Source organism: Budorcas taxicolor, chromosome 11 (assembly GCF_023091745.1).
Source record: "Budorcas taxicolor isolate Tak-1 chromosome 11, Takin1.1, whole genome shotgun sequence".
Lineage (NCBI taxonomy): Eukaryota > Metazoa > Chordata > Mammalia > Artiodactyla > Bovidae > Budorcas > Budorcas taxicolor.
The window spans coordinates 114,206,812-114,231,128 of record NC_068920.1 but is presented as its reverse complement, the minus strand read 5'-3'; the positions used below and the strand labels follow the sequence as shown (position 1 = coordinate 114,231,128).

The window sequence follows — 24,317 nt, the reverse complement described above, 5'->3', positions numbered from 1 at the left end:
GGTTGATCATAACTTTCCTTCCAAGGAGTAAGCGTCTTTTAATTTCATGGCTGCAGTCACCATCTGCAGTGATTTGGGAGCCCAACAAAATAAAGTCTGACACTGTTTCCACAGTTTCCCCATCTATTTCCCATGAAGTGATGGGACCAGATGCCATGATCTTTGTTTTCTGAATGTTGAGCTTTAAGCCAACTTTTTCACTCTCCTCTTTCACTTTCATCAAGAGGCTTTTTAGTTCCTCTTCACTTTCTGCCATAAGGGTGGTGTCATCTGTATATCTGAGGTTATTGAGATTTCTCTTGGCAATCTTGATTCCAGCTTGTGCTTCTTGAAGCCCAGTGTTTCTCATGATGTACTCTGCATGTAACATTGTATAGGAGGCAGTAATTAAAAACATCCTAAAGAAAAAGAAATGCAAGAAGGCAAAGTGGTTGTCTGAGAAGCCTTTACAAATAGTTGAGGAAAGAAGACAAATGAAAGGCAGGGGAAAAAGAGAAAGATATTCTCAACTTAATTCAGAGTTTCAGAGAATAGCAAGGAGAGATAAGAAAGCCTTCTTAAATGAATACTGCAAAGAAATAGAGGAAAACAGTAGAATAGGAAGACTAGAGATCTCTTCAAGAAATTGGAGAGATCAAGGGACTATTTCATGCAAAGATGGGCAAGATAAAGGACAGAAACAGCAAGGACCTAACAGAAGCAAAAGAGATTAAGAAGAGGTGGCAAGAATACATAGAAAAACTGTACAGAAAAGGTCATAATGACCTGGATAACCACTATAGTGTGGTCACTCACCTAAAGCCAGACATTCTGAAGTATGGAATCAAGTGGGCCTTAGGAAGCACTGCTATGAACAAACATAGTGAAAGTGATGGAATTCCAATGGAACTAGCTAAAATTCCTAAAAGATGATGTTGTGAAATTGTTGCACCCAATATTTCAGGAAATTTGGAAAACTCAACAGGGGCCCCAGGACTGGAAAATATCAATTTTCATTTCAATCCCAAAGAAGCATAATTCCAAAGAGTATTCAAACTACCATACAATTGTGCTCATTTAACATCCTAGCAAGATAATGTTCAAAATCCTTCAAGCTGAACTTCAGAAGTACATGAGCTGAGATATAGAGCTACAGGAGCTCTAGATATAAAGCTGGATTTAGAAAAGGCAGAGGAACCAGAGATCAAATTGCCAACATCTGTTGAATTATTGAGAAAGCAAAGGAATTCCAGAAAAAACATCTATTACTACTTCATTGACTACACTGCTGCTGCTGCTGCTGCTAAGTCACTTCAGTCATGTCCATCTGTGTGACCCCATAGATGGCAGCCCACCAGGCTCCTCTGTCCCTGGGCTTCTCCAGGCAAGAATATTGAGGTGGGTTGCCATTTCCTTCTCCAATGCATGCATGCATGCATGCTAAGTCACTTCAGTTGTGTCCGACTCTGTGCAACTCTATGGACACAGCCCACCAGGCTCCTCCATCCACTGGATTCTCCAGGCAAGAATACTGGTGTGGGTTGCCATTTCCTTCTCCACATTGACTACACTAAAGCCTTTGATTGTGGGGATCACAACAAACTGGAAAATTCTTAAAGAGATAGAAATACCAGACCACCTTACCTGCCTCCAGAGAAACCTGTATGCAGGTTAAAAAGTAACAGTTAGAACCAGACATGGAACAACTGACTGGTTAAAAATTGGGAAACGACTATGTCATGACTGTGTGTTGTCAACCTGCTCATTTACCTTCTGTGCAGAGCACATCATGCAAAATGCTGGGTTGGATGACACACAAGTAGAATCAAGATTGTTTGGAGAAATATCAACATTTCAAATATGCAGATGTTACCACTTTAATGGCAGAAAGTGAAGAGGAACTAAAGAGCTTCTTGGTGAGGGTAAAATAAGGGAGTGAATAAGCTGGCTTAAAACTCAACACTAAAAAATCTAAGATCATGGCATCCAGTTCCATTACTTCATGGCAAATAGAAGGGGAAAAAGTGAAAGCAGTGACAGATTTTCTTTTCTTTGGTTCCAGAATCACTACAGACAGTGACTGCAGCCATGAAATGAAAAGACACTTACTCCTTGGAAGGAAACCTATGAGAGACATGTCTAGAAATGTCTAGGTTTCTACGTTTAGAAACCTAGACAGTGTATTAAAAAGTAGAATCATGAGTTTGCCAACAGAAGTCTGTATACTCAAAGCTGTGGTTTTTCTAGTAGTCATGTATAGATGTGACATTTGGACCATAAGGAAGACTGAGCACTGAAGAACTGATGCTTTTGAATTGTGGTGCTGGTGATGACTCTTGAGAATCTCTTGGAATGCAAGGAAATCAAACCATTCAATCCTAAAGGAAATCAACCCTGAATATCCATTGGAAGGACTACTGCTGAAGCTTCAATACCCTGGCTACCTGATACAAAGAGCTGACTCATTTGGACCTTGATGCTGGGAAAGTTTGAAGGCAAAAGGAGAAAGGGGAGGCAGAGGATGAGATGGTTAGATAACATCACTGACTCAATGGACATGAATTAGATCAAACTCCAGGAGACAGTGAAAGATAGAGAAGCCTGGCATGGTACAGTCTATGGGTCACAGAGTCATACACTACTTAGCTATTGAACAACAACAATAACTTATGAAATTTTTTAATAAAATCTCTGAATTAATAGGAAGTGATGGGTAGAGAGAAACTTAATATGTGCAATGTGATACTACTCATTTTGTCCCTGAAATATTCAATGACAAACAGTTTCCTTCCTGTGTCCTATTCTTCCACTTCCCATCCTTCTTCCATCTGAATCTATGAGCTACACTAGAAGTATAATATGAGATTCAGATGCAGTTAATGAGGAAGATATGGTCTCTGCCTAAAATTGACTCCCTGAAGTTGACATACAGAAGTAGAGTGCACTAAACAATCCTATTGGATTGTATCAAGTACTATATTAGTGCAGGAATAATTAAGAGGGTATAAAATTATAGAGAACTGCCAACTTTGGAGTGTCTGGGAATTAAGGAATCCTTTACAATGGTAGTTGATTCTAATTTGGGTATTGAAGATTGAGGAAGTATTGACCAGGGCCAGAGGGAGAAGTATATTTTAGTATGAAAGTCCATTTGGTCCATTGATCATGGACATGTTGGTATGATATGGTATGTTTCTGTCATATTTGAAGACATAGAAGTAATTCAGTCTAATTGAAACGTTTGAATATAGGTAGGAATAGGTGGGAAGACAGAGGCAGATAAGAATTATAGGCAGGTGTAAGATGTTTGTGTTATATCTTGATAAAGAGGTTTTGTTATCCCATTTATAGTAAAGGGAGTGATTGGAAGATTTAAAGCAGGGCGTGGACATTTTGGGTAGTTCCTCAGAGCTAGTTGCATGGATTGGCCATTCATTTCCACTTCTTCCGATTTACCTTGGATTGGCTCTTATGATTGTCAGCGATGTTATTTGCATCGTTAGTACAGCTTTTTGTTCATTTTATTGACTCACCCTGTGCTCTGAAACTTCACAGCTGAAGTCTCTCAGGAGGATTCAGTCTAGATCTTCTTCACCTCTGGTTTAGGATCTCCATTGACAGTAGAACGAGGCGACCTTGATTTTTATATGCATACTTAACTCTGATTTAATTACTCCTGGAATGTCATTCTGTGGCCTGGTGTGCACTCTGCATGCAAAAATACAGGGAGAATTTAAGAGTTTATTTCCAACTTTGCTCACCCTTTCAGGACATGAGCTATTAAGGAGTAATTCACAATTTATGATAAATAACAATAATGTGGTGTCTACACTTTTGGATGTAATTCAGAAATTAGAAAGAAGCCTCTATTTGTATAATCCCATATCAGAAATTCTGTTAATATAGAATGTGTGACTCACAAAGGTAGTGCTGTGTTTTGTCCTATTTAGTGGGAAGCAGAATTAGCATCATATTGGAAGTACTTTCAGGCTTCTTCTTTCGCAGTATTACTTTGAGAGTATTTCATGTTTCAGACTCTATTAAAGTGCTGGAAGAATTCATAGTTAAAGTAAAATATTTGGTTTGTCATGATGGATCATGTGTGTGTATTCAGTCGCTAAGTCATATCTGACTGTTTGCGACCATGTGGATTGCAACCTGCCAGGTTCCCCTATTCATAGGATTTTCCAGGCAAGAATACTGGTGTGTACGTGCATGCTTAGTCACTTGTCATGTCTGACTATTTGTTACTCTGTGGACTGTAGCCCACCAGGCTCCTCTGTCCATGGGATTCTCCAGGCAAGAATACTGGAGTGCATTGCCATGCCCTCCCTGGACCTCCAGGAGAATTTTGCAATCCAGGAATCAAACCTGAGTCTCCTGTGTCTTTTGCATTGGCAGGTGGATTCTTTGCCACTGAACCACCCAGGAATCCAAACTGTCCTGTAAACTTTTGTTTGTCTGTCTTATCACTTCAAATACAAAAGAGGATAAAACTTAAACAGAAAATAGAACAGCAATGTGGAGAGCAAAGGTATGTTCGTTAAAGTGTGGTAGCAGTTGACCAAGCCCTAAATAATTAAGTACTGAATACACTTAGCAACAGAGCATGGAGGAAAATTTTCTTAAGGGTCAGACCTGAAAAATGCTGATTGTAGTAAGAGAAATAGATGTCTTGTCTGTTATAATATATAAATATCAAATGGAATAGGTTCAAGTTCTAGGTTTTACCAGCTTGAGCAGTGTAATAAGTCATTGGAATATTAATGCTAAATTTCCCTTTGAGCACCTCTTTGGAAAAGTAAAGGTTTCACATCTGTTCATCCACCATTTTTTTTTTTTTTCCTCCTTGGAAAATGGATGGTATTTTCTGTTGCAGTCTCTTGTTTCTGCCTCTTCTGACAATGCCACCTCCACATTGTTGTTCCTACAAAAACTCTAACTCCTAAATCTAACAAGTGGGATTCTGTACTCCATGCTGGAACAAACAGAATACCTGTCTCCAAACCTGGGGTTCCCAAGCAGTACAGGTGATGTTTTGGGCCCCAAAGTGTCCCTTATGAAAATGTTCCATTAGAGTTTAGCTTGGGGTTTCCCTGGTGGCTCAGCAGTAAAGAATCTGCCTGCAATTCATAGGACATAAGAGACACAAATTGGAAGATTCCCTAGAGAATCCCTGGACTGGGAAGATTTTTTAGAGAAGAGAATGGCAATCCACTCCGGTATTCAGAATCCCATGGACAGAGAAGCCTGGTGGGCTACAGTCCATGGGGTCGCAAAGAGTTGGACACGACTGAAGTGACTGAGTACACACAGAGTTTAGCTTTATTCTCTCTCATTTGAGAGAATCAGGGCTAGAGGCATGTGGAGACAGAGCCTGTGACCTCCTGCATTTTTCTCCTCCCCAGCTCTCCTCAAGATGACCTTGAACAGACAAAACAAAGCAATACAACGCCACTCTTCCTTTTAGACTTTAATCAAAGGTTTTCCTCCAGAGAGCAAAGGGGATGGAGACTGCTAGACTCAGGTTTCCAGCTGGCAGGTTTTAAGGTGGAATATTAAACATGTGATCAGTCACAGTTTCTGAGGGATTTCTTCACTTAGTACTGTGGATCAAATCAATTTCTACTATGTTCTGGGCCATGAACTAGAACTTAATTTTTTTCAGAGCCTTATTCTATAAGGAGAGATACAGCTTTCTGGGTAATATATTGATCTCTTTTTAAATATTTGAAATTTGAGAAATTCAAATATACCAAATGAACAGAGACTCATAAAACTTACACCCAACTTGTACCCCAAGGTATAACAAATATTAAGATTTGGCAATATCTGATCCTTTAAATCACTTATTATTTGCAGGTTTAATAAAACTCTTGTTATTATTAACTCTTGGAATATTAAACCTAACAAAAGACAGCTGTAACTGTAGAAACACAGGAAATTCCTGTGCTCCCAATGTAAACAGTCTCCTAATCAGTATCATCCCAGAAGTCAGTATTTGGCCATGCCCTAGCTAATGTTCTAATTTACTGGCGGGACTAGAAAGTTTCATTTTACTAGATTTTGACAAAGCATATGCCATTTTTTTCTCCATCTATGTAGAAGAGTACCCTTTTTTCACATGTTCAGTAAGAATTATATTGTAAGCCTTAGCTTCTTTTCCCATCCACCAACAAGTATGAAATATCTCATTGTTTACATTGTAATTTTTCCAATTATCAGTGAAGTCAAGCATCTTAGGTGTTTGTCAATAATATGGGATTTCCTTTCTATGAAGTGCCTTTTCTAATCTTTTATCTATTTTTAATTTTTTCTTATTGATTTGTAAGAGTATTTTTTTTTTTAATTTAATTTTTACTTTATTTCACTTTACAATACTGTATTGGTTTTGCCATACATTGACATGAATCCACCACGGGTATACATGCGTTCCCAAACATGAACCCCCCTCCCACCTCCCTCCCCATAACATCTCTCTGGGTCATCCCCGTGCACCAGCCCCAAGCATCCTGTATCCTGCCTCAGACATAAACTGGCGATTCGTTTCTTACATGATAATATACATGTTTCAATGCCATTCTCCCAAATCATCCCACCCTCTCCCTCTCCCTCTGAGTCCAAAAGTCCACTCTACACATCTGGTTCTCTTTTGCTGTTTTGCATACAGGGTCAAGATGTGGGAATACCAATCATTGATCAGTTATAAAAAAAAAGGACAAAGATTTGTGCATATAAATGCTACTGATGCTATCATACACATCTGTAAAATTGTTGATCGCCATGATGGCAGCTTTGATATCAAATTAGATTAATATCATTTAAAATTTGGTTTAAGAAAAGAAAGGAATTTTTAACTTTAAGGAAGACACTCATATGAAAATAATAGATACATGCAAAAATGTTTTCATGCTTAAGAAGATCAATCTCAATGATCTAGATTAGTTAATCATGTAAAACAGTTAATTCCCAACACAAATGGATGGCTGAAATGGTTTTAGCTTAATGTGGTAGTTTTTAAAAATATATTTTTATTTAAATCATATTTTGCAGCAATTCAGGTCAATATCTCTCAGTTCCTTTCATATAAAAGCAGTTCAAAGGCCCAAGTGAAAAATTCAAATAGTATAGAGAACGAATGATAGTAATTTACTCACAGAGGAAATTTACCTTTTGCAATTCTTTGGTTTTGATAATTTCCATTGAAAGAGTGGTTACTATGTTTTCTTCTAACACTCTAATATCTAATATCACACGTCTAATATTTGACTTTTCTAGTAGAAATACAATTTTTAAGGAGTGTTTTATCTTAACTACTCTGACCCTTGAGAGTAAAGTAATTTAGCAGAGTTTCTCATGCTAGGGATTAAAACGGATGTTAAAATATCCACTGAGGATAAAAATGGTTGGATGGCATCACTGACACAATGGACATGCATTTGGGTGGACTCCAGGAATTGGTGACGGACAGGGAGGCCTGCAGTGCTGTGGTTCATAGAGTCGCAAAGAGTCAGACACCACTGAGTGAGTGAACTGAACTGAGAATGAAAAGGAGGATCATGATGAATCAGGGATGAGAGTCCGGAAATGGAAAGAGATGAATGGCGTTTTTACTTTATTGTCCTTGTAAATAAAATAAATTGTGCTTCTGGCTTTCATTTGCCATGTGAATTGATTTTTACAAGATAACAGTTGAAAAAATTGAGTTATAATTTTCAAGAATCAGTGAATCAGCAGCATTTCCTAAGTAGCCACTGAGTGTACTTTCTACGAACTTCCAGTCTGTATGCAGGTGTCCTGATTTAGGGAAAGAGGTGCCTGCATTTTAAAATGTTCATATGTATCCTCTGGCATATCAACAAAGTCCTGGTAAAATGGAACAGAACCAAATTTATTTCTGAGTCCATTGGTCTCTTCCTGTAGTCTTTCTGTTGGAATATTCTGGGATTTCTCTCTCTTCTCAGACAGTCTTTCCACAACTCTTCCTTCACAGCCATTTCCCCACCTTCAAAGTCTCAAGACCTTCATTCCAGAAAGAAGTGGAATGGATTGGATCATTTTGTTCATATTTTACTATGCAATGATGTAGACTAAGTCTTCTACTCAACCAGCTGTGACTTTAGTGTCTGATATTAGTTGCATATTTACTGAGGCTTTTTAAGGCCAGATGCCATCCAGTGCATTTGTATGCATTACCTCACTGAACCCCAAGGTAGGATTTACTATTATATTTTATAGACAAAGAAACAGATTTAGAAGATTTTAGAAAAGATGGTACATTTTCTAGGTGCCTCAGTGGTAAAGAATCTACCTGCCAAGCAGGAGAGGAGTGTTCAATCCCTGGGTCAGGAAGGAAATGGCAACCCACTCAGTATTCTGGCCTGGGAAATCCCATAGACAGAAGAGGCAGGTGGGCTACAGTCCATGGAATCACAAAGACTCAGACATAGTGAGTAAAAGCAGCAGCAGCAAGAGAGCAAGGTCAAGGTTTCACAGCTAGGAGTTAGCAGAAGTGAAACTCAGCTTCAGTTCCGTTCAGTTCAGTCGCTTAGTCGTGTCCGACTCTTTGCGACCCCATGAATCACAGCACGCCAGGCCTCCCTGTCCATCATCATCTCTCGGAGTTCACTCAAACTCACGTCCATCGAGTTGGTGATGCCATCCAGCCATCTCATCCTGGGTCGTCCCCTTCCCCTCCTGCTCCCAATCCCTCCCAGCACCAGAGTCTTCTCCAATGAGTCAACTCTTCGCCTGAGGTGGCCAAAGTACTGGAGTTTCAGCTTTAGCATCATTCCTTCCAAAGAACACCCAGGGCTGATCTCCTTTAGAATGGACTGGTTGGATCTCCTTGCAGTCCAAGGGACTCTCAAGAGTCTTCTCCAACACCACAATTCAAAAGCATCAATTCTTCAGCCCTCAGCTTTCTTCACAGTCCAACTCTCACTTCCATACATGACTACTGGAAAAACCATAGCCTTGACTAGACGGACCTTTGTTGGCAAAGTAATGTCTCTGATTTTCAATATGCTATCTAGGTTGCTCATAACTTTTCTTTCAAGGAGTAAGTGTCTTTGAATTTCATGGCTGCAATCACCATCTGCAGTGATTTTGAATTCCGCCCCCCCCCCCCCAAAAAGTCTGACACTGTTTCCACTGTTTCCCCATCTATTTCCCATGAAGTGATGGGACCAGATGCCATGGTCTTCATTTTCTGAATGTTGAGCTTTAAGCCAACTTTTTCACTCTCCTCTTTCACTTTCATCAAAAGGCTTTTTAGCTCCTCTTCACTTTCTGCCATAAGGGTGGTGTCATCTGCATATCTGAGGTGATTGAGATTTCTCCTGGCAATCTTCATTCCCGCTTGTGCTTCTTCCAGTCCAGCGTTTCTCATGATGTACTCTGCATAGAAGTTAAATAAGCAGGGTGACAATAAACAGCCTTGATGTACTCCTTTTCCTATTTGGAACCAGTCCGTTGTCCCATGTCCAGTTCTAACTGTTGCTTCCTGATCTGCATATAGGTTTCTCAAGAGGCAGGTCAGGTGGTCTGGTATTCCCATCTCTTTCAGAATTTTCCACAGTTTATTGTGATCCACACAGTCAAAGGCTTTGACATAGTCAATAAAGCAGAAATAGATGTTTTTCTGGAACTCTCTTGCTTTTTCAATGATCCAGCGGATGTTGGCAATTTGGCCTCTGGTTCCTCTGCCTTTTCTAAAACCAGCTTGAACATCTGGAGGTTCATGGTTCACGTATTGCTGAAGCCTGGCTTGGAGAATTTTGAGCATTACTTTACTAGCATGTGAGATGAGTGCAATTGTGCAGTAGTTTGAGCATTCTTTGGCATTGCCTTTCTTTGGGATTGGAATGAAAACTGACCTTTTCCAGTCCTGTGGCCACTGCTGTGTTTTGCAAATTTTCTGGCATATTGAGTGCAGCACTTTCATAGCATCATCTTTCAGGATTTGAAATAGCTCAACTGGAATTCCATCACGTCCACTAGCTTTGTTCGTAGTTGAAACTCAGCTTAGGATAACATGAAACCTGGACTCACATACAGTATACCACACTAACTTGGGCAGGTTTCACAAACTTGCTCTGTTGCACACCATCACCTTTCATGGAGTAATGAAGGTAAATGGCACAAAGATCACTAGATTGGGTCCAGTAGGGGTACTGGACAGGTGGACACCAGGCTCCACTTGAATGTTGGAATGCCCAGAGCCTGCCACCTTCCCTAGGAGAAACAAGGAAGCATGAAAGAAAGACTGCCTAATCCACTGCTTTTCACTTTGTTTACACCAGTGATGCCACGCTTTGCTGAACAAGTGGAGGTTGCCATTGAAGCCCTGAGTGCCAACGTCCCTCAGCCATTTGAGGAGAATGAGTTCATCGATGCCTCTCGCCTGGTGTATGACGGCGTCCGGGACATCAGAAAGGCTGTGCTGATGATCAGGGTATGTGAGGCCTCTGTAGCTTGGAGCTGATTTGGAATGTCCTCAAAGAATTTACTCTTTGTATATTTTTTCTTGATTATTTAGTTCAACATAGTAAACTGTTTGGCTCCTCATTTAGTCAGACAAGGGGGACTTTTTACTTATAAAGGGATTAGTGATCCCAACAAGTCTAGATCAGCACTGAATGTCCTGAAGGGTGATGTCCTGCCTGCTTCTTCCACACATTATTACCTTAATTTGATACCCACTTAGGGGTGCCCTTGCCATTCCCCTTTGCTAACACCATTTCCCCTTATAATCAGAAAGCCATGTGATTAAAGAAAATGAAGATCACCCCACTTAGTAGTATTAGTGATCATGATAATGATAATAATAATGACAATGCAATAAAGTGATAGATAGCTACATTCTTCTTGTAACAGATCATTAAGATATAAATAAGGCTAAATAATCTTTCAGCAAACCTCTCCTATCACCTTTCTTACTATCTTCCCATCCCCCAATCTTCTGATCTTGGGTAGCTGTGAGTCTTCCAAACTATTGCCTAGATGATTAGACACACACGAGAAAACATAATATAACAGATTTCAAAACTCAGTTAAGCGTTACTTACAACTTGCTTTGTTTGCCCATAGTGTGCCTTTGTCTATCTCTGTGAAGACAATAGCTTACCTTATTCTATTTAACAGTTGTGTAATATTCCATCATAAGTTGAGAATTTTTTGTCCTTACCTTATTGACAGTTAAGTATAGTAGGTTTCAAATGCTTTTCTTAGCCACAGAACTCTTTCATAAAATAAACTTTGGTTGATGACATGGATATGTTTGTGACTATTAGGATTGAGGTAGAGATGATGAGTCTGCAGTGCTCATCTTGCTATCCTATGGAAATATATATAAGCCACATGTACAATTTCAATTTTTACTAGGTATGTTGATAAGGAAAAAAAAAGAGATGAAATTAGTTTTAAGAACATATTTTATTTACTTCAGTCAATATCCAAAGGTAGCATTTCAACATGTGGCACCAGCGGCATTTAAAGTTTTTAATAGCTCCATGTATCTGCGGCCACCATTTTGGATGAGGCAGCCCTAGACTATATCTCCATCCTCAACCTTCATTGTTGTCTCTGGGGCTGCTCAATGAACTACAAGTTAATCGCTGAGTGCATCTTGAAAAACTTTCTCTCGGAGTGACCACTGAGCATCTAAACCAACATCCCCTCAAACACAGCAAAACAGTAGCAATCAATTTATTTTAAATCAACTTATTTTCTGTGTACAATCCTTCGGTACTTCAAGAAGTATCTGTGATTTGTTGGTCTCTCTGGACAATGCATACTTAGTTCTTTAAAGAGTTCATGTATGGCATTAATTCTTCTCCAAATTTGGGTATCTTTGAAATCATGAAGTCATTAAACCTATGTGTATCCTCTTTGACTGTGGTACCCAAGACACAGCATGATGCTTCCAAGGTGATCTGAGCAGGCAGAGTAGAGCATCACCAGAAAGAATCTCTCTTCCATCTTTATGGACATTAATGATTGTCCTGAAACATTTGGCTAGCTTCTTTGCTGAGGAGCAACCATAGCATATTCTTATCTTCTCATTTTTAAGCAATTTGATTTTCCATGTTAAATCCATCTCTGTTTCATAATAATTCCATGATTAATTCAAAGTTTTCAGAGAATTGTATAAGTGTATCAGACAGTACTAAATGTATATAACAATGTGGAATTCAATTTTGGACAAGACGGTCAGACGTATTTCCTGTTCTTCCAACTTTCCTATTTTAGATCTGTCAAAATCTTACTATCTTTCAAGACCTGGCTCAAATCTTCTTTCCCTAAATTTTCTCCCTCAAAAAACCTGATACTATTCTTTCAGTTCAGTTCAGTTGCTCAGTCGTGTCCGACTCTTTGCAACCCCATGAATTGCAGCACTCCAGGCCTCCCTGTCCATCACCAACTTCCAGAGTTCACTCAAACTCACGTCCATCGAGTCGGTGATGCCATCCAACCGTCTCATCCTCTGTCGTCCCCTTTTCCTCCTGCCCCTAATCCCTCCCAGCATCAGAGTCTTTTCCAATGAGTCAACTCTTCGCATGAGGTGGCCAAAGTATTGGAGTTTCAGCTTTAGCATCATTCTAGACCTCAAAAAAAATAGTGTAAAGATCGTAATCTTTACACTATTTTTTTTGAGGTCTATTACTTTCTTTAGGGGCTTCCCTGGTGGCTCTTCCCTGGTAGTAAAGAATCCACCTGCATTGGCAGGAGACATGGGTTTGATCCTTGGGTTGGGAAGACCCCCTGGAGAAGGAAATGGCAACCTACTCCAGTGTTTTTGTCTGAGGGATCCCATGGACAGAGAAGCTTGTTCAGCTGCAGTCCATGGGGTCACAAAAGAGTTGGACATGACATAGCCACTGAAGAAGGAAAGTGGCAACCCACTCCAGTATTTTGCTTGGGAGATCCCATGGACAGAAGAGTCTGGTGGGCTACAGTCCATGGTGTCACGAGTTGGACACAAATTAGCCACCAAGTGACAGCAACAACCTTCTTTAGGCTGAACTTTTGGAAAGCAAAAGCTGTATTTTTTTTCCTTTCACAGTGATGCATTGTTTGGTACAGTGCTTGATACTATGTGTGATGGACTTCCCTGGTGGTCCAGTGGCTAAGACTCTAGGCTCCCAGTGCAGGAGACCCAGATTTTAATCCCTGGTTAGGGAACAAGATTCCCCATGCTGCAATTAAGACCCAGCACAGCCAATAAATAAATAAATAAAAGTAAATATTAAAAAAAAAAATACAATGTGTGTTAGGGAAAAAGAGAAACAGATACCTCTGGAGACAGGAAGGTGACAGAGGGAAAAGTATGAGAATTAGAGGAGAAAGGAAAAATAGGCTTTTCAACCTGTGTTTCTCCCATTATATACTAACTTGTGAAGTAATAGACCATGAGAGTTATGTTTTCAAAGCATTTGGCACTAAATTCCACTATAATTCTCAAGACATATTCCCTTTTTTGCCATTTTTCTGCTTTGTTAGCCTTCACATTTTTGTGACAACTATTCATCTGGGAGGCTGAGCAAGTTTATAGCCATCATTCACTTATTCATTCATGAGCTGTAAAAAAACATAATTTAGGTAAAAATGCCATATCTTTGTTACATAAAGTGTCATTCCTCCATCTTGACATTTCAAATGATTTGATCGGATGGATTTCTTACCACTTAAAATAGGAAGGGAGAAATGTACGGTATGTACAAATTGTTATTTTAAAAGTCTTTCTCCTTTCAGCACCAAAATGGCTTCATTTTATACTTAAATTCTTGGTTTGGTTTCTATGTATGATAGTTGTCTGCTTTAAAATATCATTGCACTGAATCGGGGAGAAGACAGTAAGACAAGTGGAGCTCTTTTCCAGCTAAACTGGCCATGCCTTCTCTCTCAAAGTGTTGATTATGCTTTAGAAAAAATAAGAATTTTTCAAAAAAATATATGCAGAAAGGACCTTGAAAGGTCAGATTTCCCATCACCTTGTCTTTCAGCAATCAATACATATTTAATGGCGATGTTAGTATGTAGGTGTTCCAGGCCAGCTCAAGGCAACCCTCTGAAGCAAACAAAGCTTGTCTTTCTGGTATTTCAACCTCACCTTTCAGGCCCTTACTTCTCTTTGGGAGCAGGTCAACCCTACTTCTCTTTCATACTACTTTTTTTGTTTGCTTCTTACTGAGGCTTGTCCTTGGTGACCTATTAGCTACATAGGAATTTTCTGATTACCTTAACATAGTAGTTTAAAAAATGAATAGGCAAATACGGCTCACCAGAATTTATTTGATTTTCATTATTTGCAGTAGTTGCCTTCAGTGAATTCTGAATTAAGGAATATGGAATCAGTGCTCCTAGGGGAAATTCAAGGTTAGGTTCCTGTGAGCCTCTGGTCACATCTTCATCAACTGATCAATATATTAGCTTGTTTAATGTGTGTTTTTGTTGAAAGACATTTTGTTTAATGTATATTGTTGATACATATACATTGAACTCACAGCCAAAAGAATGAAAAAGAAAGAAAGACAGTGTAGTCACTCAGTCATGTCTGACTCTTTGCGACCCCATGGATTGTAGCCCACCAGGCTCCTCTGTCCATGGGATTCTCCAGATAAGAATACTAGAGTGGGTTGCCACGTCCTTCTCTAGGGAATACTTCTGACCCAGGGATTGAACCCAGGCTCCCTGCATTATAGGCAGATTTTTACCATCTGAGCCACCAGGGATAGCCAATCACACATTTTCTCTGGAAGGTGCAACATAACCTTCTTGCATTTTGGAATTCTAAACAACACCTCAGCACTACAGTTGGAAGCCATTTTAAGCAGAGAAATAACACAAAGGACAAAAATGAAAAATGTGGCACTAAACAGACTGCAAAAAGGACACTTGTTTGTAGTATGAGTTGAAATAAGAAAGCAGAAGATTGTGCTGTTTGACCTCAGCTGGAAATTTGCATGTTGGGTGAATCAAAAGTTTTTGCCATATCGTGTACACACATGTCTGTGAATTACTACAAAAATATTAATTTAGAGATTACAGAGAAACTTTGGTGAGTAGGCAAATTCTTAAATAAAGAACTCAAATAAGGAGGATCAAGGGTATATTTAATACACAAGGAGTTAAACATTTAATGTTGGAAAGTAAAGTAGGTGGGTAGCACAAAAGGTGATAATATCTTGGTGTCAGAATAGCTGTATTCAAAAAAGAAAATAGTTAACTGTCATAGAATGACCATGAAAAAATCTATAACAATATCTATACAATGAACTTTTGTCATTGGAACCCATTAATTTTGTTGCATGTAAAACTTCTGAAAGCAGAAAGGAGAAACAGTAGGACCCTAAGACAGGATTCAGATAAGATTCTACAGCTTAACTTCACATCTCCCAAAATGGGCATGAAGATGCCCTGGAGCACTGCAAGATATTTTAAAATGTCAAAGGAAACACATACATATCTCTCAGATACCATGAGAAATATTAGCTGAAGGTAGTTCACAGTTTAAACATTAGGTTGGTGCATTCCTTTTGATCATATATTGATCACACCATGTATTTGTGGTGCAGTGTTTCTGGTTGTTGCTGTGATAAAAATCAAGCTCAATGGATGTGCAATAGTATTCCAAGGTTTGAGAAGTAATGCAATATGCAACAGGCACTAAATTGTTAGGGCCAGTCAAGAATTTATATTCTTTTGGTGGGAGACAGAGAATAAACAAGTAGATATATTAGTTACTGTGCCATAGAGAAAACCAACAAACTATTGAGAGGATAAAGCATAGGATGGGGGTGGGTTTTATAAAGGTTGATCGAGTGTGTTAGTTGTTCAGTCATGTCTGATTCTTTGCAACCCCATGTACTATATATAGCTTGCCATACTCCTCTGTTCATGGAATTCTCCAGGCAAGAATACTGGCTGGAGTGGGTGGCCATTCCCTTCTCCAGGAGATCTTCCCAAACTAGTGATCAAACACTGGTTTCCTGCGTTGCAGACAGATGCTTTACCATCTGAGCTACCACAGAAGTGCACTGGGTGACATTTGAGAAGAGATTTAGAGAAGGAGGAGGTTAACAAGCCATAAAAGTACTCAGGGAAATGTGTTCGAGGCAGAGAGAATGACACATGTGGCCTAAGAACCGTATTGAATGCATGATGGAAGCCATTGAAGTTTTCTGAGCAGGAGAATAGCATGATCTGAGTTAGATCTTAAATGGAGTATCCTGGTTATACTGGAGAAAATATGAAGTATGGGGTAAGAGCAGAAAAAAGGAGCTAAGCTAGGTGGACTCCAGGGTAAAAATGGTTAGAGATGCCAGAGGCTGATCAGTCCTGAAGAGGGAGATTTTGTTCTATATTGGGTCAGGAAATTTTAAATTCAACTTTCTAGTTTTCAGGCCATTGCAATGATTAGAGATCTGTTGAGAAATCCTTCTTCATGCATCACTCAAAGTCTCCTGTTGTGGTTGCCAACTTACAGTTTCATCTTTCTGCTCCCAGTGAAACTAATTTGCATCTGAGCCAATCCTTTAAATAGTCCTTACTACATTTTGGGGGCTTCCCAGGTGCCACAGTGGTAAAGAATCCACCTGCCAATCCAGGGGATACAAGATATGCAGATTTGATCCCTGGGTGGGAAGATCCCCTGGAGGAGGGATTGGCAACCGCTCCAGTATTCTTGCTTGGAGAATCCCATGGACAGAGGATCCTGGTGGGGCTACAGTCCATACAGAGTTAGACATGACTGAGCACATATGCGTGGGCACACACACACACACATACAAGTCACATTTTTCACATGTCCTGGTGAGATGACTGTAAATTTTTCAAACTTTTCTCATTTTGCTTCTTTACTGACGCTGTTGTAGAGAAGATTGAGAATTTGATTGGGAAGCTGATGCAGATAGATTGATCCTACTCTGCAGATACTATGTGGTGTGATTATGGACAAGTCACGATATTCTTGAGCCTCTGTATAAGGCACACGTTAAGCTGATAGACTCTTACAAGGGAGATATTTTATAGGCCAGATACATTGCTAGTAGCATCATGGAAGCAAGACTAGACTAAAGTAATTCTCTCGTGTCATAAAAAAAGCCTCCCCTGGGAGCACATAAGGACAGAACTGAGGGTTGACCTTAGGTCGCCAGTCTCTGGTCCAACGAGTTGCATATTTTTTCTATTCCTTTTACCCTAGGACATCATCTAATGATACAAATCTCCTGGCCCATTTTCAGACCCTCCCTGCTTTTCCATGTCTCCTTTAATTTATGGGGATCCTTGACCAACCAAAATGTAATACTATTTTAAAAATGACAGCATGAATAGGAGACATGTTTACATGCACTCAGAAAACTCCACATGCACAGAACTATTTATATGGGTGGTTTGAATGGGTTTGCTACATGGATTAGGCACAAGAAAATATTTTAATCTCATCCATTTGCTTGATGGTACTTGTAAAGGTTAAAAGCTACGGAACCCTTGACTGGCCAGGTGTGGTGCTTGGAAAATTTACCTAACTACTCTGAACCTGTTTATGCCTCTATTAAATTGGGATTAAGTTCATTTCATTAGGTCATTGTAAGGATTACATCCTTTAGTTGAATGGCTGACCCATGTTGTTGTTCAGTTGCTAAGTTGTATCCAACTCTTTTTTGATGCTGTGGACTGTAGCCTATCAGGTTCCTCTGTCTATTATTTCTAGACAAAATTTCCAGGCAAGAATTATTTCCAGGCAAGAATACTGGAGTGGGTTGCCATTTCCTTCTCTAGGGAATCTTCCCAACGCAGGGATTGACATATGTCTCCTATATTGGCAGGTATATTCTTTACCACAGAGCCAGCTGGAAAGCCCACCTGACCCATAGTGGGTAGTGAAAATTGATCCCTGTGATGATGGCAATTGTAGTTGTTGTTATTAGGTGTATGTTTTATTATTAATCATAATAATGATCACTGTCACTTATTACTTTATTTGTATTGTTTACCAAGCTTTTTTGTATATATTTGACGCTAGAATTCTGTGAAGCAGGCAGGACAAGTAGCAGTTACTAGCTATTTTATGAGTGAGGAGACAGAAAAGCAGGAAAACTATAAGTGGCTTGTGAAAAACACATATCAGTGGCAGAGTTAGGCCTCAAATGTTCAGATCCCCTGGGTGTACAGTATTCTTTTTTTCATTTTGAAACTTTATTTTAGTTCCTGAGACATAACCACTTGAATACGAACTCCTCATTATGAGCCTTATGCTGCCAGGTTGTGCTTGCCATTGACTCATCTACTGAACACACAGATCACTGAAATGTTTGGACACAGTACTATAGGCACTGTCATTTTCTCCTTTTTTCTGTTGAGTGAGGTTTTCCATTTTATTTTTCACTCTCCTTTTCAAAATCTAATGATGAGAAGTGTGTGCAATCTTGTCAGCTCATCTGTCAGCAGAATTTACCAACTTGCTGTAATTGTTCCTCGGCACACTCCAGAGAAGTGAGAAATGAACAGAGATGCTTGTCTCTGTCCACAATGAAAATTCCAGCAGTTATGTGAACTGGTTTGCCCACTCCACCCCTGCTTGAGTTAATAAAGATTGGGAACAAAACCTCTTTCTTTTAATATTCCTAGGGAAAAAATTGAACATCTGTAGATGAGTGAGTGAATATTAATAAAGTTGGTGGTAAGAGAGAAGGAAAACAAGAGGGATATGCCGCAGCCTGGAAAATTACTAGGCACAAAGTGATATTGGCACCAAATACCCCATTTTATGCCTGTCTGACCAATCTCAAGACTTCATCAATAACCACACCTGATTAATTACACTGAGATAGCCAAAGAAACCAGCGAAATTAAAATGTGCCCTTTTAGATGGGCAGTGGGCACCTGCATTGTCGTACTGCTTATGATCTGCTCCTTCCTTCTGAAAGACACAGCCCTGAGAGATGGTGTTACTGTGTGCCAAGTTGTGGGTAACAATCAGCATTCAGACTAAAGACAATTATGCAGATAATCTCACATGAAGGCATTGTCTTTCCTCCCTGCACCATCCTTGCCACCTCCTGAGTTTATCCTCTTAAAATTAACAGAGCACAGGATTTTTGAGTACATGTGTCAAACTGCATGCTTTAGAAGACTCTGAACAAGGTGTATCTTTTCATGCCTCAGTTTTCGTATATGTAAATGGAGAGAATAGTGTGTATGTCATAGGACTATCAAGAAAAGTGTATGAGTTAGTGTATGTAAAGCATTTAGAAAACAATGATAGGCAAATGAAAGGTACCTGAAGCATGTTTTCCATTAGTGTGTGAACACAGAGGCCGCAGCTCCCAGTTAGCCACACAATAATAAGGGTAAACAGCAGATCCACCTGCACCATCTTGTACCCAGAAAACCATTCTGTTTTCTCACTTTTAATAGAGTATTCAGTAAATGACATGAGATAGTCAATACTTAATTATAAGAAGGCTTTGTCTTAGACAATTTTGCCCAACTAATAGGCTATTGTAAGTGTTCTGAGCACTTTTAAGGTAGGTTAGGAAATTGCCAACATCCGTTGGATCATAGAAAAAGCAAAAGAATTCCAGGAAACTATCTACTTCTGCTTCATTGATTATACTAAATTCTTTGACTGTGTGGATCACAACAAACTGTGGAAAATTCTTCAAGAGATAGGAATACCAAACCATTTCACCTGCCTCCTAAGAAATCTGTAAGCAGGTCAAGAAGCAACAGTTAGAACTGGACATGGGACAACAGACTGGTTCCAAATTGGGAAAGGAGTATGTCAAGGCTGTATATTGTCACTTTGCTTATTTAACTTATATGCAGAGTACATCATGCGAAATGCCAGGCTGGATGAAGCACAAGCCGGAATCAAGATTGCCAGGAGAAATATCAATAACCTCAGATATGCAGATGACACCTCCCTTATGGCAGAAAGTGAAGAAGAACTAAAGAGCCTTTGATGAAAGTGAAAGAAGAGACTGAAAAAGTTGACTTAAAACTCTACATTCAGAAAACTAGGATCATAGCATCTGGTCCCATCACTTCATGGCAAATAGATGGGGAAATAATGGAGACAAAGATAGAGTTTCTTTTTTTGGGCTCCAAAATCACTGCAGATGGTGACTGCAGCCATAAAATTAAAAGATAGTTTCTCCTTGGAAGAAAAGCTATGACCAACCTAGACAGCATATTAAAAAGCAGAGACATTCCTTTGCCCACAAAAGTCTGTCTAGTCAAAGCTATGGTTTTTCCAGTAGTCATGTATGGATGTGAGAGTTGGACCATGAAGAAAGCTGAGCACCAACGGATTGATACTTTTTGAACTGTGGTGTTGGAGAAGACTCTTGAGAGTCCCTTGGCCAGCAAGGAGATCCAACCTGTCAATCCTAAAGGAAATCAGTCCTGAATATTCATTGGAAGGACTAATGCTGAAGCTGAAACTCCAATTCTTTGGCCACCTGATAGGAAGAACTGACTCATTGGAAAGACCCTGATTCCAGGAAAGATTGAAGGTGGGAGGAGAATGGGATGACAGAGGATGAGATGGTTGGATGGCATCACCAACTTGATGGACATGAGTTTGAGCAAGCTCCAGGAGTTGGTGATGGACAGGGAAGCCTGGCTTACTGCAGTCCATGGGGTTGCAAAGAGTCAGACATGAGTGAGCAACTGAACTGAACTGAACTGAGGCTAAGCTATGGCTTCCCAGGTAGTGCTCTTGATAAATAATCCACCTGCCAGTTCAGGAGATGCCACTGATGCAGGTTCAATCCCTGGGTCGGGAAGATGCCCTAGAGAAGGAAATGGCAACCCACCCCTATATTCTTGCCTGGGAAATCCCATGGACAGAGGAGCCTCATGTGCTACAGTCTATGGGATCACAAAGAGTTAGCCGTGACTGAACACACATGTGCACACAGACTAAGCTATGATATTCAGTAGGTTAGTGCATTGAATGCATTTTTGACTTAAGATATTTTTAACTTACAGTGGGTTTGTTGGAATTTAATCCCATTATAAGTTGAAGGAGATCTGTATGCTGATTTTTCTCTTTTCCTCTGTATTTTTAGACCCCAGAAGAATTAGAAGATGATTCAGACTTTGAGCAGGAAGATTACGATGTGCGTAGCCGGACAAGTGTTCAGACTGAGGATGACCAGCTCATTGCAGGACAGAGTGCACGGGTGAGTGGACATTCAGGACTTTGGTTTGGAGCACAGTGGTTGTGTTCACCAAACTGGTTTGAAGGAATTTCTGATTTCCAGGTACCTGAAACCCTAGAGATTCATGGCCTAGAAATCCAGGCTATCATCTGGGGTTGTTTCATTTCTAGCAGTTCATATTTTACACAGTGGAAATCACCACCACTGATTCTGATTCCTTCTTACTCCCTTCTGTTTCCATCACTGAAATCATAGCAGCTACATCACAGCAAAACTTGTGTGTATTGTGGATTTGGTGGGGCTTAGAGATCATGATTAGATGGTTCATTGACCAGGGCATAAGAGGCATAAGAGAATGCTCAGATCTTACCTTTTCCCAGACTTCATAGTTCTTAAAGTCTCCAAGCTTGTTAACCACATAGGTGACAACCACAAATGGAGAATGAGAGTACTACTTTGTTACCAGTGGGGTTGTTATTGCTCCATTCTCTGGCCTAGGGTATCTGAGAAACAAGACCACATATTTTGCAGTTGGTTCAGGGACATCAGAGTTGAGAAAGAAGTTTTCCCCCGATACCTACCTAGGCCCAAGGCAGCAGCCCCAGATCCATGTGACTGAAAAAGAAATTACAGAGACATACAAGAAATATAATAGTTAAAGATTGTGGAGCAAGAACCATAAAAAGATCACCACTGTGGCTGAAAGTTGAACTCTCTTGAACACTCTGTGAGACAGTCCACAATAAAAGTGTTCCAAAGAAAATTCTGGAATCTGACCAGTCTTATTAGCTGGAGCTTCTTGAAGATAAGCTACCAGTAATCAAGGCAGGGAGCAGCAGATAAAATTCCTGGGGATTGCAAAAGAGGGTGAGATTCTCCTCCCTTTAAAGGCATAGCTTCCATAGAGCTAAAATAATGTAATTATAGTATAACTGAGATATCCTAATGGATATTCTAATTCTCTTTTGTCAAGTTTTACTTATTAAAAGATAATGAATAGCAAGCATGAGATAGAGATGGCAATTTAGAATACGGATCTAGAAACTCCAGAAAGTTCAAACTGGCTTAAGAATTCTGAAAAAGAGTAGAAAATAGCCAATCAAAGGTTAAAATAAAGATAATTCAGAGAAGACTAAGCTTTATGTTGAGTCAAGAAAGTCTTTGCTTTTAAAATCCCATTTCTCCTGATAGTCGCATCCAACAATTAAGTGATCTAGAAGATAGAAATGGACATCGTTGGGGGAAGTGTGAGTAAAAGTTAGAACATTGGAGATGTTCTGGATTTGATTTTAGACAGACTTAGTTCTAAATTGTAATGAGTAGGGTGAAGACTATGCTCTGGTACATGCTGCCTAATTTCTCTGAGCTTTTTTTTTTATCATCTATAGTAAATAACAGGCTTGTTTGATAAGATTCCTTTGAGGTTTTGATCACTTAACATTTATAAAATAATGAGCATAATATCTGGCACACATTGAGTGCTCAATAAGGGATGACTGAAAATTGTTATCTTTCGGAAGAGAAATCTCTTATCACAGGCTGGTGAGAGCAGAGAAGTACACAACAGAGTATGAGGCTCCCTACTTTAAAAGATTCGTTGTAGACTTTAGTTACTCCCCTTAAAATATTGAAAATAGGGAAGTTGATTAAGCGAGAGTCTTTTAAGCCTGTACTGGTGTAACTCTACACTAATTCATCAGTCAGATCAATTCATCTTCAAAATGAAGTAAAAAAAGCATTTTTATGTCAGTGACAAAGGGCAAGTTTGAGTAATTCACCTAAACATTAATCAGGTCAAAGTCAATTTGATTGACTAACTGCAACTTAGTATTGGTACAGCCTCACTTTTTACAAGGAAAAATGCAGTCCCATTATACTTCCACTTCATGCATCTTATGTTCAAGTTCAAGTCGGTTACAGTGAGTGGAAACAAAAGTCAGATGACGTCTATCTTCATCATCTATTATTTCTTCACCCAGTAAGTGAGAAGACAATGGTCTTATTTGAAAGATTTTTCAGCATGAATGATGAACATGGGCCAGGATAGTAAGAACAAACTACCCCTGTAATTCAGCACTTGCTGATTTGTCTTTGTGAACCATCATGAGGTTTGTATGAGTAACTTGCAGCAGACAGCATTAGTTATTGAGTCAGCCTATTTAAGCCTATAATTATATGATGACAAATCAGAGACATAGAATTATGGCCATAAGTTGGAAATAAGAGGGTGCATTGAATTGCTGAGATGACAGATGGTCGAACTTTTGACCACAGAAGTGTGTTAACTTGTTCAAAAGTGTGGAGGAGGCAAAAGTTGTCTCTGACAGAGGCAGTTGCTCTTTCCATCAGCCAGCTCTCCTCTGGTTACTTTGTGTTCTCATTCAGGGAAATTCTCTGAAAATGGCAAATTAAATCCAAGAGGAGGTTAAGGTGGGAAAAAAGGCTTTAGCACCCATTCCAATGTTGCTCTCAAATTCTGAAATTAGAGTGAAGCTTTATTCCCTTTATGTGTTCCCGTCTGCTGCTTGTCTACAATGCTTTATGAGAGAGAAACACACACACAGGGGAGGGGGGGGATTTGAGTGGAGAACAGTCATACCCTGATCTGATGAAATATAGAAATTATCAGGACCTTTGATCCTAAACATGATAGCTTATAAACTTCTTTCTTCAAAAGCTGACATAGTTAAAATTAATCAACAACTCCTGGGCGTTTAACCTTCATGATAAAACATATTATTTGGAATCACACAAACCTTATTTTAAAAATGGATTAGGGCAAGCTGTACAGCTTTGGGGTAAATTTCTTAACCTCTCTATGCCTCATTTCCTTGTGTGTGACCTCTCTCTCCTGCTCTCTCTTTATATATATACATGTATTATCCTACTTCATAATTTTATTAGGAGAAAGCATGATGAAAAGTATCCCAAGAGTTATCCAAGAGTTATTATATGATGTTAAGTTTATGAAGAAAATGATGATGCTTGTAGCATAACATAGTCATTCATTAGAAGGCTGGCCAATAATTTAACCTGAAAGAGCTGGGTAATTTAGACCATCCTGAAGGTTTTCACTTGAATTAATGAGACAAGAACCTTAATTTTCCAATTCACTTCACAGCCTGAGACAGGTAAAAGTCACCCACTCCTTAATTACTTATGTTT

The 24,317-nt window shown here is 39.4% G+C and overlaps 1 protein-coding gene across 1 annotated transcript in view; it reads left to right on the top strand.

Moving 5' to 3' along the window:
• CTNNA2 (catenin alpha 2) overlaps nucleotides 1-24,317 on the top strand; it is a 1,210,173-nt gene that overhangs the window by 1,124,621 nt on the left and 61,235 nt on the right. The window contains exons 12-13 of the mRNA XM_052647702.1: nucleotides 10,284-10,435; nucleotides 21,060-21,173. Coding sequence (XP_052503662.1) covers nucleotides 10,284-10,435; nucleotides 21,060-21,173 — 266 coding nt within the window. The remainder of the gene's footprint in view (nucleotides 1-10,283; nucleotides 10,436-21,059; nucleotides 21,174-24,317) is intronic.